General features: G+C 43.1%; 1 protein-coding gene across 1 annotated transcript in view; it reads right to left on the reverse strand.

Moving 5' to 3' along the window:
* Positions 1-14,109, reverse strand: part of ERP44 (endoplasmic reticulum protein 44) — a 550,129-nt gene extending 536,020 nt beyond the window's left edge. Inside the window, exon 1 of the mRNA XM_069620604.1 lies at positions 13,406-14,109. Within this exon, the coding sequence (XP_069476705.1) occupies positions 13,406-13,450 (45 nt within the window). The 5' untranslated portion in view covers positions 13,451-14,109. The remainder of the gene's footprint in view (positions 1-13,405) is intronic.
* Between the last annotated feature and the right edge of the window lie 1,826 nt (positions 14,110-15,935).

Consider the following 15,935-nt stretch of genomic DNA (forward strand, 5'->3'; position numbering starts at 1 on the left):
TGGCAGCATCCGCTCAGCAAGACTCACCCCCTGCTGCTCAGCTGTGCGCCAGGTAGTCTCCTCCTTCCAGCTTAGGACCCCAGAGTTTATATAGTAGTCTTGGGAGTGAGACGTTTTGGGCTTCTGATTAAAGCAGCTTGAGTCAAAGGAGATTTCAGTAGTGGTGCGAGTCAAATAAAAAGGCTTTATCATCTTTACAACTTTTGAGGTTCCCCATGTAGACGGAGGGTATGATTCTATTGGGTTTCTTACCAAACCCCTGGAAGTCCTCGTTCCTAAAGGGGGAGTCACCCCCCAGTGAGCTCACACTCACACTTTCCAAAAGCACTAGAAAGGGTCTTGCGGAGCAGACTCACCTGCCTAGACTCGAAGGGGTGTTGCACCCCCTTGTGGAGAAGGTATGAATATCATGGATTAGTCACAGTAGGTTTTGCCAGAAAGACTCATCGCTAAGATTGCTCTCACACAATTGCCTCTGCATAAGCTCAACATTTTGTATCATTTAATGCAATCTATCAGTATAAGGGTTGTTGCAGGCACAACCCGATTATGCAATATATTTAACTTAGAATATACATTAAGGATGACCGTGGACAATGGGTCACAATTTAACTGCAATATCAGAAACCATATCATAAAGTTTCATGGTCAGAAAACGGATATTAATACTTACCAAACCCTTAGAGAAGTGTTTAACTTTACTGGACCAGATGTGAAAGAAACTCACCTAAATGGAGCGTCACAATTCATATCCGGCCAGCAAACAGACTACTTGCTAAACTTAAATAACTGGATTGAACACAAGACTGACTTGGTTGATATGCAGAAATGAGAAGACTCAAATGTGGAATAAAGATTTTGCTCTAAAAGATAGGCTTTGCTTGCGGATGGATTACTAAATAATAAAATAAAATCAGTAGCGCACGCTGCAAAATGTATACTAGTAAGAAATTGTGTGCATGTGTAGAACTGGCAAACACACCAGGGGCAAGTGACCTATGCCAGACTAGTAGCTTGCAACTTGAAAACAGAAAATTATGTAAACCAATTAAAGAACTAGGATCAATTCAAGATTGTGCCTGTTCCACTCTAGTTTGAGCCTTCCCACGGAAAGCCCAATAGGTCATACCTAACGTGTAGGCTGGATAAAGTACAGTTTGTTTATAATATCAACAACAAAAGACACAAAGGTTAAGGTAAAAAAAATCAAATCAATGGATCAAAAATAACGTACTGCTGAAACTAACATGACATGGGATTCTTACATGCTTTTGTAAGACCAAAGATAAGCAGCTTTTTTGGGGAAGAAGCAAAAGAAAAAGAGGAGCATAACAATTAACGTATGATGGAGATTCGAAAACATAGAAAAAGTGGATTATATAATGCTACAGTTTGTGCCATTTTACATCAAATTGACACAAAGGAGAATAAATATCACTTTTTCAAAGTCAGATGCCCGCCACAAGTGTAGGAGGACAAAATCAAAATTGGAACATTTTAGTGATGCGATGTTTGCAAAGAAATAAGATATGACCTCACGCACAAGGTCATCCAACATCCTTTGTGGAATCAAGGGTTCCAGTTAACAAAAGTGTCCATACAACAAATCATAATGCTGACAGTCAAAAAGGGAAAAGGCCTGGATAACAAACAAGCCTAGATTTGTGCTTAATTTGCTACAACACTACTACCATCTATAAATAATGTGCATACCTGGTCTTTTAAACCTTGCATTTTTATCACCCAGAAGGGTAGCATGATTAGCAAAATAGAGTATTCCTTCTAATAGAATCACTGCTACCAAAGCTTTGTTGTAATGATACATATTAAGTTTAATGCTAAGCTGTTTGCAGATGAAGCAGTAGTGCATAATACCGCAATACCACCAGATACATAAGGAATTAACTGAATACCTGCATGAGAAGCACAACACAAATAAAATAAACTGAGGCCTACAGGAAATTTGAAGTGATGCCAAGGGTATAACCTTCAGTTTACAAGATACAAGTCAGGCAGAAAAAGACATTTGCCCCATTAGTTGTCCACATGACATACAATTTCCAATTTACCAAGTCAACTATCACTCGCCAGTGCACATTTTTGAGTCTATGATCAATAAGAACCAAAAAGGCCAGCTATCTAGAAGGTTAATTCAAGTTTAAAAGAATTTGCATGTCTTATTCCCAATAGCGATAAGAAGTATTCTGATGCATTCAACAATGGGCGAGCACCGCTGTTCTTAAAACCCAACAGAATAGCGTATCAATAAACTGATCTATAATATGTTTTGATTATACAATTTACAATTGTAAGACGTCTGATCCCAGTTCTCTGTGTGAGAGAAGGGGGGGGGGGCACAGGGGAACATCACAGGGGGTGGGGGTAGGGAACACATGGGATGGGGATGACCTGTGGGGATAGAGGGTGTAAACACATGTTGGTGCATGCTAACCTGCTGTCTGTGCAGGGAGTCGGCCCCTGGGTCCTCCTGGTCTGAACAGGAATTGCCCTTTTTTTCTTCTGCCCTTCACTTTGGAAGCCCGGGCGAGAGACGCCCTTGATCTAAGAGTTAAGAGCAGGAAGGAAGAGGCAGGGCTAAGAAGGTGGGTGGTGCTTAGGCCAAGTGACCTAGATCCCCTTTCACCTGCTCCCCAGCTGCAAAGGAGGGGAAAAAAGCGACAAGCAGGAAGGCACCAGGTGGGCGGGGCTCGCTAAGTGGTGAAAAAGAGTGGCAAGCAGGAAGGCACCGGGTGGGCGGGGCTTGCTAAGTGGTGAAAAAGAGCAGCAAGCAGGAAGGCACCAGGTGGGTGCGCCTTAGGCCAGGTGACCTAGATCCACTTGCACCTGCTCCCCAGCTGCATAGGAAAAGAGGCTGGCGGGCACCTTAAGTAGGGAAAAGAGCGGCAATCAGGAAGACACTAGGTGGGCGGGGCTTGCTAAGTGGTGAAAAAGAGCGGCAAGCAGGAAGGCACCAGGTGGGCGGGGCTTGCTAAGTGGTGAAAAAGAGTGGCAACCAAGAAGGCCTTCATTCTCCTTCCCACATCACCAAACAAATTTAAACTAGACTCCCTTGCTCCCCACCTTGCAGAGGACATTTTCCACCGACCTCTTGTCACACACCAACCCTAGCAATAAAGCATTCTCGGACAACACCACACTTGCCACTCCTTGCTTTTACCACGATCATGCTCACTTCTTCCGTCCTTCCTGCCCCCACTGCAAGCCTAGATGAACCTACAGGTATAAGATAATAGCCTGAGGCAAATGTCCTACTGCAAGTCTCCCGCACTTGTTGTCCCAGACAAGGAACCATTGCACTCCGCCCACCTCACCCTCTCAACAGACTAAGCTATATAGCTACCAATACTACACCAATCTCATTTAGTCTTATCGTAGTGTAACAAAGATGGACTCTCCTGTGAGCTTCAACCCAAATTCTACAGCAGTCACTAACAAAATGCAGAACTACCCTTCCACCCAGCCTTCGATTTCCCTACAACAGCTCACTGCACTGTACCCTCTCCCATCTACATCCTTCTAAATCTCTCTGCCAAAGTCAACACTCGCCACCCATTCCCCCTCTATATGCTCCCTCACTGCTGCTCCATACAGTCCCACACATCAGCTTCCAGGACCCACACCACTGGATCATCGATTAAAACGTATAATCATTCAGTCTCTTCTGTCAGTAGTAGCGGTTGCCCAAAGCTGTTCCCTCCATCCCCTCCTTTTCACACTTGGCTTCTCCCATCACTTGGATACTGGCTAGACACAAATCTTACACGTTCCCTCCTCCACCCTTAAATTATCCTCTTGTATCGGCAATTGCCATTAGTCATTGCCTGGCACTGATCACTGATGCTCAACTCCTCAAACTTAAGAGGCTTTCCTCCTTGCTTTTAATGTCTCGCCCTTTTTAGCCTCTCCCAAGGTACTTCTCTTCCCCCAACATCTTTAGCCAGTCCCCGAAGGTTTACAACCGCAGGTATCTATCTCCGACAAGAAATTTACATTTAGAACATTTTATCAACTCCACTGCAATAAGGCCCAGTCTTCCAAATCTCTGCAGGATGTCCCCCCACCCTGCCCTCCAACTTACCTATCACTCCAAGAAACCGCGATCTCATGTGCTCCAACATCCTGATGGGACTTCCAACATACACTTTACAACCTGAAATCTCTACAACCTCCCACTTTTTCCACCCACCTAAAGGCACTGTTTATTAATGCAGGATATCTCTGTGATCCAGGCACTGAACTCACTATCTCCCCCCTCCTTCACTCTTCCTGCTCCTTAGCCCACAAATAAGGATTCGACCAATGAACTGGGTTCAGAAGAAAAATAAAAAAGTAAAAAAAATATTGTACTTAAGATGCACCTTTTATCTCTAGAATGGGCCCACAAAAGCACACACACACAGTGGCATCGCCCTCCCTCCACCCAAGCATGAAACTCTAAGATGACTGTACCTATAAAAAAAAGTAATGTTAAACTATTGTAATGCTATACTTTATTGAATCAGTAGTTTGCATCATCCCATCTTCACGTCACAATTACTCCCGCCCGACCACCTGGTGCATGTCCATCCACATTCTAAGGATTGAACCTAGATTTGACAATGCTCGTCTTCTCTGGGCACTTGTAATTTTTCACAGTAGAAGCACTGCCTCAATAAAAATGCATACATTCGCCAGGGCAATGATCCACTTTATACTGGTGCGAGTGTTGGAGAAGTGAAAGGACTGGCACTGGTTGAAGTGCCAGGAAAACAACGAAATCTGGCTAGGTTTTGAAATGGTACAGTACGATAATCACATAGCAACAGTGCTAAAACCAGATCCCAACAACAGCACAACTACTCTTGATCGTTACACTGGCCCCATGATAAAACAATCCCTGCCTATTATGCACTAACAAAAAGACAAACTGGGTCAAAGCACCGGCACTATTATACCCCCAGCGTAATGGTCAAAGAGGACTAACCTTTGCCCTAATGCACATGCATCAGCGTTGGCACCGGAACCAGCACCATTGCAAAAGTATCCATTGCACAAGCCCTACCCCTCATGCAAATCTTTTTATTGCGTCTGCTCTGAAACAATCTCCAATCTAGTAGTTGTACTGGCCCCGCAAACAAATGTATACGTGCCACAAAAGCAATCTCATCAGATTAAATGCAAGATCAACACATTCGCAATATGCGATAAAATCAAATACAACCAAGTTGCTGAAGCTTAAACCAATGCCTTCTTTGGTTCAGTGAACATTCTTTCATCTTGAACACGGCTTCAAATGGAGTTCCGGAATACATACATTTTTGAAAAATGTACGCAATCTCTTTTCGCAGATCGTGGATTCATTTCTATAAAAACAAACCATTTGGGGAAGGTTTGGAGAGAACTTGACAAGAAGCAACACCAGTTACTACCCAATAAAAATACATAATAAAAAAAGGTCACATTGAAACATACTTCTTGGGGGCTTCCTTCAGCATTTGGGGAAACCGTTACTCTTGGTTTTACATTTTTAGCCAACTAACATCAGATGTCTATAACACAAACATTATAGGGCTGGTTAAGAGCACATAACTAGTTGCAGTTTTATTGGAGTCGTTTTGATGCAGTCCGTCAAAAGTTCATCATGTGTAACATTTCGACAGGAAACCTACATAACCCTGCTTATCGCCCCAGATTCCCCACATTGCTTTGCTACACCAGGGGCAGAAATTGCTATTCTATGTCCAGACCGGAGTCAAGCATTATGCTTAACTTCTTTAATTACTGCGCCCAAGAACTTTTCAAATTCTTAAAACTTTTTTTTTTATATCAGCCTGTGGCTGTAAAATAAAATCTGTGTATACACAAAAAAAGGAGAGAAAGGAAACCACAAATCCCATGAATCTCTCCTGTATGGTAGTCCTGAGCCTCTGTCTCAATCCCCAATCAGGTCTCATCCATAACTACAAATCCCTGTTTCCCCAGGTCCTTTCCGACAGTTAAGTGACCTTTACATTTGTTTGCACATTTTTCATACTACTAAAAGCTGATTAGTTTGTCTTAGCGCAAGTTTATACTGAGCGCGTGTTTGCTTTTGCATAGATTTAATATGCTGTGTGTGTCATTTTCTCATATCCCTCAATATTGGCGTAGCGCAAACGCTAACATTTTCCCTATGACAGCATTAGCTGCCAAGAGGGAAACCGGGCCCGCGCCCGTGAGCAAACTCTCTTACCTCAGGGCTCCGGTCTGCATCCTCATAGGTATTTGGAGAAGGCACCGCCCACCTTACAAGGGTATGCAGCTGTGTAAAGGTTTTCTGATCTGCGTTCATACGATCAGTGGATCAGCAGGACGCACCGAGCGCGTATTGCGCATGCATTTTCATTATTCGAGTCGACAAAGCGAACTATGTGCTTCATTTCTCCAGCTTCAAAAGCGGTATTAAAGAAAGGAAATAACACACTAGCACAGTATTTCAGTAGGCAACAGGAAACAAAAACAAAAAAAGATTAGCCCTGGCTCTGACTGAGATTTATATTGTCCAAGCATGAGGATAATTTAAAGTGATAGTGATTCCTTTTTTCACTACAGCCTACAATACACTGCCAAGAGAATAACTATGGCATGTGACACAGGGGCCTACACTCAGAACTTCTCTTGTTCGTACCATGCTCTTGTTCATACCGGGACAAAATCTGCATCTCATAAACTGCTATCTCCAATACCCATTAGAGACTTTCATTTGGTACAGGGGTAAGAGTCCCCACTTTTTATACTCCCGAGTCCTGAACCTTATCCTTGTGGGTGAAGGTTACATTTGGATAGCGCAGTAAATGCGTTTATCATATCAGCCTCCCATAGTCGTTCAACTATGTTGGGATTGTGCGCCAACAGTCCTGGAGTATATTCTAGACTAATCAGTATTGCAGTACACTTTGGGCACCATCTCCTCACATATTCATTTCTATTTTCGAGATATTTATTGTGCAGTTCGACAAACAGTGATTTGGGGGTGTGGAGTTAGAATTTTTTTTAAACAGCAAGTGGGAATTCCAGATGAATCTCACCTTTAAAACATATTAAACCAAGCTTATATCGTATCACGACTTAGGGGCGGCTGTTGAGTCATAGTGCACCTCTCCACGGTAAGACTTCAATCAAGTCCATGTCATTCCAATTAAGCCTATTTTTTCCCATACCATAGATTATCTTTGGTATCGCCTTCGCTTTATAGAATTTAATAATAGGGATGCGAGAATACCTTTCATCATTTTCTCATATTAAAGGCCTATGGATTCCATTTTGGCTCGTATGAAGGTCGTCAAGACTGTTTTGTTAGGACTACTAAAGATGGGAATACCAAGATAGATAAGATGATCTGTCACTTTGAGGAAGACATCAGTCCAATGGAAACCTATATTCTTCCTAGAATATGACAGCCACATAATCTTTGTTTTAGACACACTTATATTTAGATCATCAAAATGTGGCATAACTTCCCAATTACCCAAGCCATCTCTGCAAACCAATATGAGTATGGTCCATTAAGAGGACATTGTCCACATACGTAAGCCATCTCAAGCACTGGTTACCTAGAAAGGGAGGGGCAAGGGTGAGGGCTTCCTGGTGGTCACCTACATCTGACACATAGATGTTAAATAAGCAGTGAATGCAACCCAGCCTAAGTCCCCCTTGGGAACAATCATTATTAGATAAAGTTCCCAGCGAGGTCCAGTCGAACTCTAATACTAGTATTACATGGCCTCCGGTAGCAGCAATGTAGTTATGGTTAAGTTGCTAAACCCATAGGAAGAGCACTTTTTGGGCGGCTTATAACTTCGCTCCCCCTGGATGAATCCTCACCAAACTTTGCAAAAAAAGATTATGGCTCACTCAATTTATTTGCAAAGTTTGGTGAGGTTTGGTAAAGGGGGGGGGGGCAAAGTTATAGAGGGGGTGTGCCAAAATGTATTTTTCCCCCCATAGACTGCATGGAGAAAAACTTTGCTCACGCCTACAGCCCAAACCGCTGGACAGTTTCCACCAAATTTGCGGCAGGAGCGGTGGCTTGGTCCTGAAAGCGTGCTTTTGTAAATTTGGTGGAAATCCGTCCAGTTTTTTTTTTAAATGACTAAACAGTAAGTCCCAAATAATGTGTGATATCTAGGCCCGCTACGCGGACACACTTCCCTCTTCGGTCCGCGGACAGGACTCCGATGAGCTTAGAGGGCAACGTGGCATCCGCGGACATCAGACGTGCCCACTGATTGGATGGTGAAAAACGTGAAGTGCGTCAGATTTTTGGAAACGCCTGCCATCTTGGATTTGAGGATAGCAGCCAGTGTCCACAGACATTGCGGTAAAAACATATTTAAAAAAAACACAACCTTGCACTTGTCAAACTTATAATTTCTGGGGAGGTGAGGGGTGATGAGGATGGGATATGGCTGCAAGAAGCAAAAAAAGGTGTGTTTTTTGCCACGAAAATCTGCGAACAGTTCGGATGTTCGCGAACAGTCCTGAGAAGTTCAGGGACAGTTTTTGGATGGCATATAACTTGGCACCACTCAATGAAACTGCATGAGATTTTGCAATTATATTCCTGACCCGATTCCGAATGAGTTTGTATTTGCATTTATTTAGTTTATATAGCGTTTTACTCTAAGCGCTGCCCATTTTAACAACAGGATACATAAAACAATTAACATTATAACAGTAACAGTAGAAGCAATTTACAATTGTGAATCAGACCAACAAAACAACAAGTAGAGCAATTAAAATGAAGGGAAGAGGAGAGTAGTGCAGAAGAACTGAGAGGGAGAGGAGGAGGAGGGAAACAGATGGGGTAAAGGGTGAGAATGGGGTGGGGGGAGGGAGATGGTCAAGGTGATGAGGCAAGTGGGGGAGGGGTTTCATGGCGGGGAATGGAGAAGGAGAGATTTAAGGGATGTGCGGAATGAGGAAAAGGTAGAAAATAGAGCGGAGTGAGAGAGGTAAGGAGTTCCAGTGCAGGGGGGCTAGGAGTAGGAAGGAGCGGAAACGGGATGCGGCACAATGGGATGGAGGAACAGTGAGAAGGAAGTTTGCAAGGTTTGGTGGGATTCTGTCAAGAGGGGGCAAAATTAGAGGGGGGTCCCAAAATATTGTGAAAGCTTTTAAATGTGGTGCCATTTGACAAATATACACAAAAGTTTGCAAAAGGATTATAGATCTAGATATAAATGTTTTCGTAAAGTCTGGATGGATTTTGTCAAGTGGGGGCTAGGTTATATGACGATTGTAAGTGCATACATTTGACACTTTTGAAAAAATAAAACAAGTGGATTTCCAGCAAACTTGTGTAAGGAGCATTGGCAAAGACCTGAAAGCATGGTTTTGCAAATGTGCCCGCGTTTTATTTTTTGACAAGTGTCATAATGTAGGTACATAAAATTGTGATATATCTTTGGTGACTGAGGTGTAGCCTGTGGCCATTGGCAGTGGCCAGATTGCCCGGGTCATGGAATAAGGTCATGATCTGGACAATCTGGCTACTGGCCATGACCATGAGGGACAACACATGGGGTTAAATTGGCCATGTCCACCTGGGATTGGCTTTGCGTTAAAGTTATTCGAAATTGGGGTAGATTTGAAAGGGAAGAAAAATGTGCTTGTGGTAATAAGGTCGTAGGGTTCTCTTTTCACCTTCTACAGGCTTCCATGGAAATTGAAGAGGGGCTCTGTATGGAACCCGATCATCCCTTTCCATGGTGGCCATCTTGGAAAAGGATTTTTCTTCCTACACCGGGACGCAAAGAACATCCTTTTTTTTTAGCACCCCAGGTTCCCACTTCGGGAACCTAGGGTGCTAGTGGCCTTCATCCCCAATTACGGGGGCTGGAATGGGGGGGATAATGGTCCAGAGACCTTATTATCCACCCTCGCTTCACTTGGGCTTCCGGTGCCGTATCACCATTCCAGTCTCTAGAACGGAGGATGAACGGCACAATATTCCCATTAACATAACAAAATGTAAATGGAAATGTTGGAAAATCTTATTGAGTCTATGTACTTTACTAAGAAATATAAAGTAGATGGAGTCTTTACGTTTTTTTTTTGTTCTATTTTTTAACCGCGAAAGGTGGTTCCTAAAGGAACATTTCTTTTGTTGTTTTTGGATGTTATTTTATTTTTGGCAGGAGAGCCAAGAACGAAAGGTGGGGAGGAAATGAGAAAAGAGGCACCAAAACACTAATATGGAGGGGTAGGTGGACAGGGGAAAATGTTGCATGTCTGTTATTTCTAAGATAGGGGGCAGTGTTTCTCATGCTCCTTGATTACAGCACTGGTGGTGGCTCTTGGGGAGGAGGAATGGCATTAGCTGATGCCATTTTAAGATAAATAGCAGTTTTGCTAAAGGTATGTACTGTGTGCTAGATTGTTAATGGATAACGAGTAGGAATAGGTGTTGGAGCTGTGCAAGGGAAATTTTGAAGTTGAAAGTTCCTAGATCAGTAGAAAATGCAGTTCTGAACTGTCTGAGAAGCACGGTTCTTATCGTGAAGTGCGGACAGGTTCTCGGACACGTCATCATGCCTCCCGCCAGCTTATGGTCATGTGGCACTGTCCGGAAGATCCGCAATGAAGTCAGATGTTCGTGGACGTCTACAGATGCAAAACTAGTTGAAATAGTTGCTAAAAGTGCATAAAAGTGTTAAAAATGATTCTAGAAGGTGGGAAATGGCAGAGTTTTAAGGTGATTCTTTGTAAATTGGACACAAATATTGCTATATTGGGCAAGTATGATATTAGTAAGTTGCAGGAAAATAGCACGCACTGGTAAAACCCCGTGAAATTCACTGAAAACACGTTGTTAAAAAGGGACGTTATGGTTAAGTTGCACTAATAAAAACCTATGAAATTCAATGAAAAAAACTTTGTTAAATGGACGTTATGGTTACAAGTAAAACCGAAAAACCCCTGAAATTCGACAGTTATGGTAAGCTAAGCAACCATAACTCGCGCCACCACCGTGCACTGCTAAGACTAACACCCAGGACATCAAAGATGACATCCCAAATGTGATTGATGACATCACATATCTGGGCCACTTTTTTTGTTCACCGACAGTCAGAATATTAAAATTTAAAAAAGGTGCTATATATCTAGACGTTAACCTAGTCATATGCTCTTTAAGTGCTTTCCTTAGGGTTTGGTCTCAGCTCATGGTGCACATACATGGGTTAATGAGCAGGCCTCAAACACACAATTCATTTGCATTCATGAAGATAAACTTTAATGTCATTAACATTTTCTGATGAAGCAGCTTCTTTCTTCCTTACTTTAGTTTCCATGTTTGTGCCTCCGATTTGTATGCATTGTGGTTATTCATATATATATTGTTTGTAGAAGCACAAGTGTTGTAAGTCTTGAATTGTTAGTTACTTATTACATGTTTAACATTACTCAAAACTCTGATAAGATAGCATTCATTATTGTACTATGCAAAATTACAAGATTATAAATAGTGTACTTCTATGGTGCATGCTGCAGTCATTGCCTATGTTAGGTTTCTGTATTAACAACAACACTGCATACAATGTTTTTAGATGAGTACATTCTTTAATAGATTAAGTAGTTCACGAAAGGTCACCCGATCACCCCTGACATCTTGTTACCAACAATATAAACACAACTGCTTGTAGGGACTTTTCATCAAAATGTATTTCACATGTGATGTCATCAGTGATGTCATCAATGACATTTGTGATATCATATTTGATGTCCTGGGTGTAGTCTTAGCGGTGCACGGTGGAGGCATGAGTTATGGTTGCTTAGCTTACCATAACTGGCGAATTTTAGGGGGTTTTCAGGTTTTACTTGTAACCATAACGTCCCTTTAACAAAGTTTTTTCATTGAATATAAATGTAATGTACACCAATATGCTCAATTGGCATGTAGGGAGTCCTCTGTTCAAAAGCTTATCCCAGAGCCAACTATGATTGATGGTCGTGAGCCGAGCTGAAATCAATGAAGCCCAGAAAGATGGGGGAGGAGCGGGGGACATTTTTCTTGTATGCCTTACTCAGGGGAAAACATTAAAAGTGACGCATTTAAAGTAGTAGGAATCGGGATTTCCATTTGAGACTGCCTACTTTTCTATTTCTCTTTTGAGTAGCGACGAGAAGAAGATTTTACAGTCCCTATCCAAAAGCTTTATGGGCTTATAGTTAAACAGATCAAGATGTTTCCCCATTTTTAAAAATCGGCAGGGCGTGAGAAAATGTCCAAGAGCCGAGGGTCTTTCTTGATGCTATGACGTTAGCTAACAGAAGGAGTAAGACAGATGCCCGTTTCTAGCCCGATTAATCAGGAGCAATATATCCTCATAGTCAAATTCAAGGGTTCACCGAGTTTCTAAACTTATTTATTAGATGCTACATGACAAATCGCTCCCCACATACATAATATTAAAGTTTTGCAGCAACGTGCTTTTCAAGTTTGCCATATTTGCTTAAATGCGGACGATGTGGCCATTCAGCAGAAATGAAAACAGCAGCTACGTGGTTAAGGGTACTATAAAAATGAAGTCACTAGATAAACTAAAGGTACCAAGCAACACGAGTTGACACAGAGAGAACCAGATTGCTAGTGCAGGCTACAGGAGGAATACAATGTTTTGTTTCGGGAGTGTTATCTTACTCAGTCACACTTCTAGATTGCAATTAATTTACGTTCGCTACATTGTGCTAATGAGTAAATAAACCAATTCAACTTTTGTTAAAAAAAATAAAGATAACAGTGTTTGGCTGTCACACGAGAACACATAATGACAACATCAACAGTGATCCGGAGTGTCAAACATATACATAGTTTTGTGCCGAGTGCTGCTTGTGTCAATACAACTTCACCCTTATTGGGAGTTTTAAGACAATGAGGTGTTATAATCATTCAAAAGTAATCCACGTTGAGTTCGGCTTTGCAATTTACTCCATTCTTGACTGCTTGGCTCCTGTATCTCAGTAATACCCGGATGTGCCTAGCTCCGGTAATCTTTGCTTCCTGATTACCAACCAATCAGGTTGAGACACACCAGAAGCGTCTGCCAACCAGAGAAGGCAGCACCAGGGAAACGGTGGGGGGTTGCAGCTGCTTCACTCACTGACGACCCCCTACCCAGCCCCAGATCAGGAGAGTCAAAGTACACCCCACGCCCTACCAGTACAAAAGAACTGTGAACACTGCCGTTTTTCTAGCTTCAATCAACTGCACATAGCAAATGCTCATCTTGCCGCAGCCAATAAAGCACCGCTTACCTCCAACCATAAAATTTGCCACTTGGCATTCTGTAGCTCATTCTGCTTCTACAAGAGCACTAGCCCTATTTCTTTGCCACAACACCCTGCGGGTTGCGAGTGCACTCACCAGAAGGAGCAGGAGGCGCTGAGGCCTGACTGTGACAGGACTCATAGTTGCTGGTGAATCCTGCGCTCCGCAAGAGATGGAAGGCCAGCACTAGTCGTGCAGACCGGCCTCCAGGAAGCGGCTAGAGAAATGTAAAGATAGAAACAAGACTAGCAGTTGTTTGTGTGTGCATGCCCGCCATATTAGAATGAGATGTAGACATTTCGTGATACAGGAAACTCATGGAAGCTGTCTGTCGGACTCGGTCACCAGCGTCACACGCTCTAAAAAGCTTTTAGGATAGTAGCGTAAGTTCAATATTTGCTCATATTTCAATACACCGAACTGCATGTATATTTTTCTATTATATAAAATTATTAAAAACTTTTGAGCGATTTTAAAATGTAAATAAAGAGTTCATTTAATGAGCAGCATAAGTTCTTTGTATTCATGTTTGGGAGAAATTCCCGTTGTATAGTCAGTGACTGTGGTGTGGCCAAGATGGCTGCCCTGTTGGGGCAGGGCTACCGAAAACACTCAGACACCACCGGCTTGTACTATCCTGTAGTAGTCACTAGTGTGTAGGTATAACCATGGTGCGCTGTGGGTGTAACTCAGCTTTAGCACTAGGACATTTCAGAATGGGGATTGAGCCAATAATTGGGTTATGTTGTAGCTTAGGTGTCTATGTATGGCGAGTGCTTGTGATGTGGGGTGTGTGGAATGCATACCTGCCTACATTTGAAAATCAAAAACCCTGAGATCTATGCCCCGCCCAAAGCCAAACAAGGCCCCGCCCACATGCCAAAAGGTTCAACTCAGTTGTTGTAGCTTCCATTAGAATATCAACAGCAAGTAAAACAACTGCATTATATGCAACCAGTATTAAAATATAAAAAAATATTTGAATTAATGAAGTTGGAGATCAGTTTACCCGAAAAGTTCAGGAGTTGTGGGAAGCGTTCAGGGCCTGATTTTTTTAATTTTTATTTTTAGGGGGGGGGGCAAAGCCCTGCTTTTGAAAAAAAAACACCTATTTTACAATACCAAATTAAAATAAACCCTTTACTATTTAAAAAAAATTAAAAACGTTTGTTTTCAGCACTTTTGTGTCAAAACTTTTACGTGTCGAAACTATTTTTCTGAAACTTTGACTGGACACCACAACAAATTGATTAGAAGCTTTATACTAAGCATGGATTTCAGGTGGTTCAAAAGACTGTGCAGGCAAGAGCATAATGTTATTTTGCTGTTATCAGCTTCAATGAAGACTTGGAGGCTCCTGGGGCTGGCTCACACGACACACATGCTGCAAGCAGCAGCAGATCATCAACCGAAGCAAGGACCGACTCCAAGGGAGGGGGGCTCGATGATGGATGGATCGTACATGCACACACACGTAGGGGCAGCACTGCATCCCGCACTGAGCCCACAGCAGGAGACTCACTCAGCAAGTCGGCAGGCATGGCCGGTGTGCCAGCGAGGATGTTAGGCTGGCAACTGCCTACAGGTGGCGGATTTTCCCCCCCATGAGAGACCCGGAGAAGAACGTAAACACAAACCCTGAGGTTAGGCATGTATGGTGGAATGTGATGATGCATGTAGAACATGGGGCGCTCCAGGTCCCAGGGATGTTAGTTGGGGACTTGGAGTGCGAGAGGGGAACCAGAAGGAACCTTATGCCCGGTGTGTAACGTCACACATGGTCACTTCATCCCAGAGATCACGCGGCGCACATAGCTCTCAACTCACTCGATTTTGGTGGGCGTGAACCGCCAAAAAGATCTTGAGGCCTCAAATCCAAAGTAAAACATTGGGAATTCCATCTATACAACAATGAAGGGGCATCAAGTCGCAAGTCATAGCTGGGTGCGTGTCCGTACCCCTAAAAAGGATACTACTGCAAGTGCCACACTCGCTGATGGAAAAACTCATGCTAGCAAGGACAACATCGGCATTGGACGTACAAATATCCACCTTAAGGAAAACCCACATCTCTTCTGCACCCAACATCAAAGAAGAAGCCGTGAATAAACTCACAGCGCACCGAAATTCACACCAAGACATCCGGATGGAGAAACAACAATGTTTTCGTTGTAGCTACAATCTGCCGCATGATGAGTCATGCGCAGCTATAGGCCAAATATGCTCGGCTTGTGGAGGAGAAGACCACTTCTGCTTGATGTGCCGAAACCCCAAAGTCTCCCAACCTAGACACGCAGATCAAAAACAACACTGATACAAGTCCCCTCCCCACCAACATAGGTATGAGAGAACCAGATTCTCAGAGAGAAGACACCACAAAGAGAGATGCCCTACTCAACAAAAGAACTCCCCGTTTCCAGAAACCCGTTGTAAAGGAAGGAAGGAGATGCACCACCTACACAGGAACACGCCGCCCAGGAGCGGGTCTGAATCCCAGTCCAGCACAGAATGAAGGAAGAGAGGGTATCTGTATGCTCTTGGCAACTCTGCCGCCTCCAAGCACAGCCCCATGCAAAGCAGTCTTATATACACCGTTCATCCGTGGGGCTGTGTCGTACTTTCTCTA

The sequence above is a fragment of the Ambystoma mexicanum genome, chromosome 5q (assembly GCF_040938575.1).
Source record: "Ambystoma mexicanum isolate Mex_15411 chromosome 5q, UKY_AmexF1_1, whole genome shotgun sequence".
Classification (NCBI taxonomy): Eukaryota; Metazoa; Chordata; class Amphibia; order Caudata; family Ambystomatidae; genus Ambystoma; species Ambystoma mexicanum.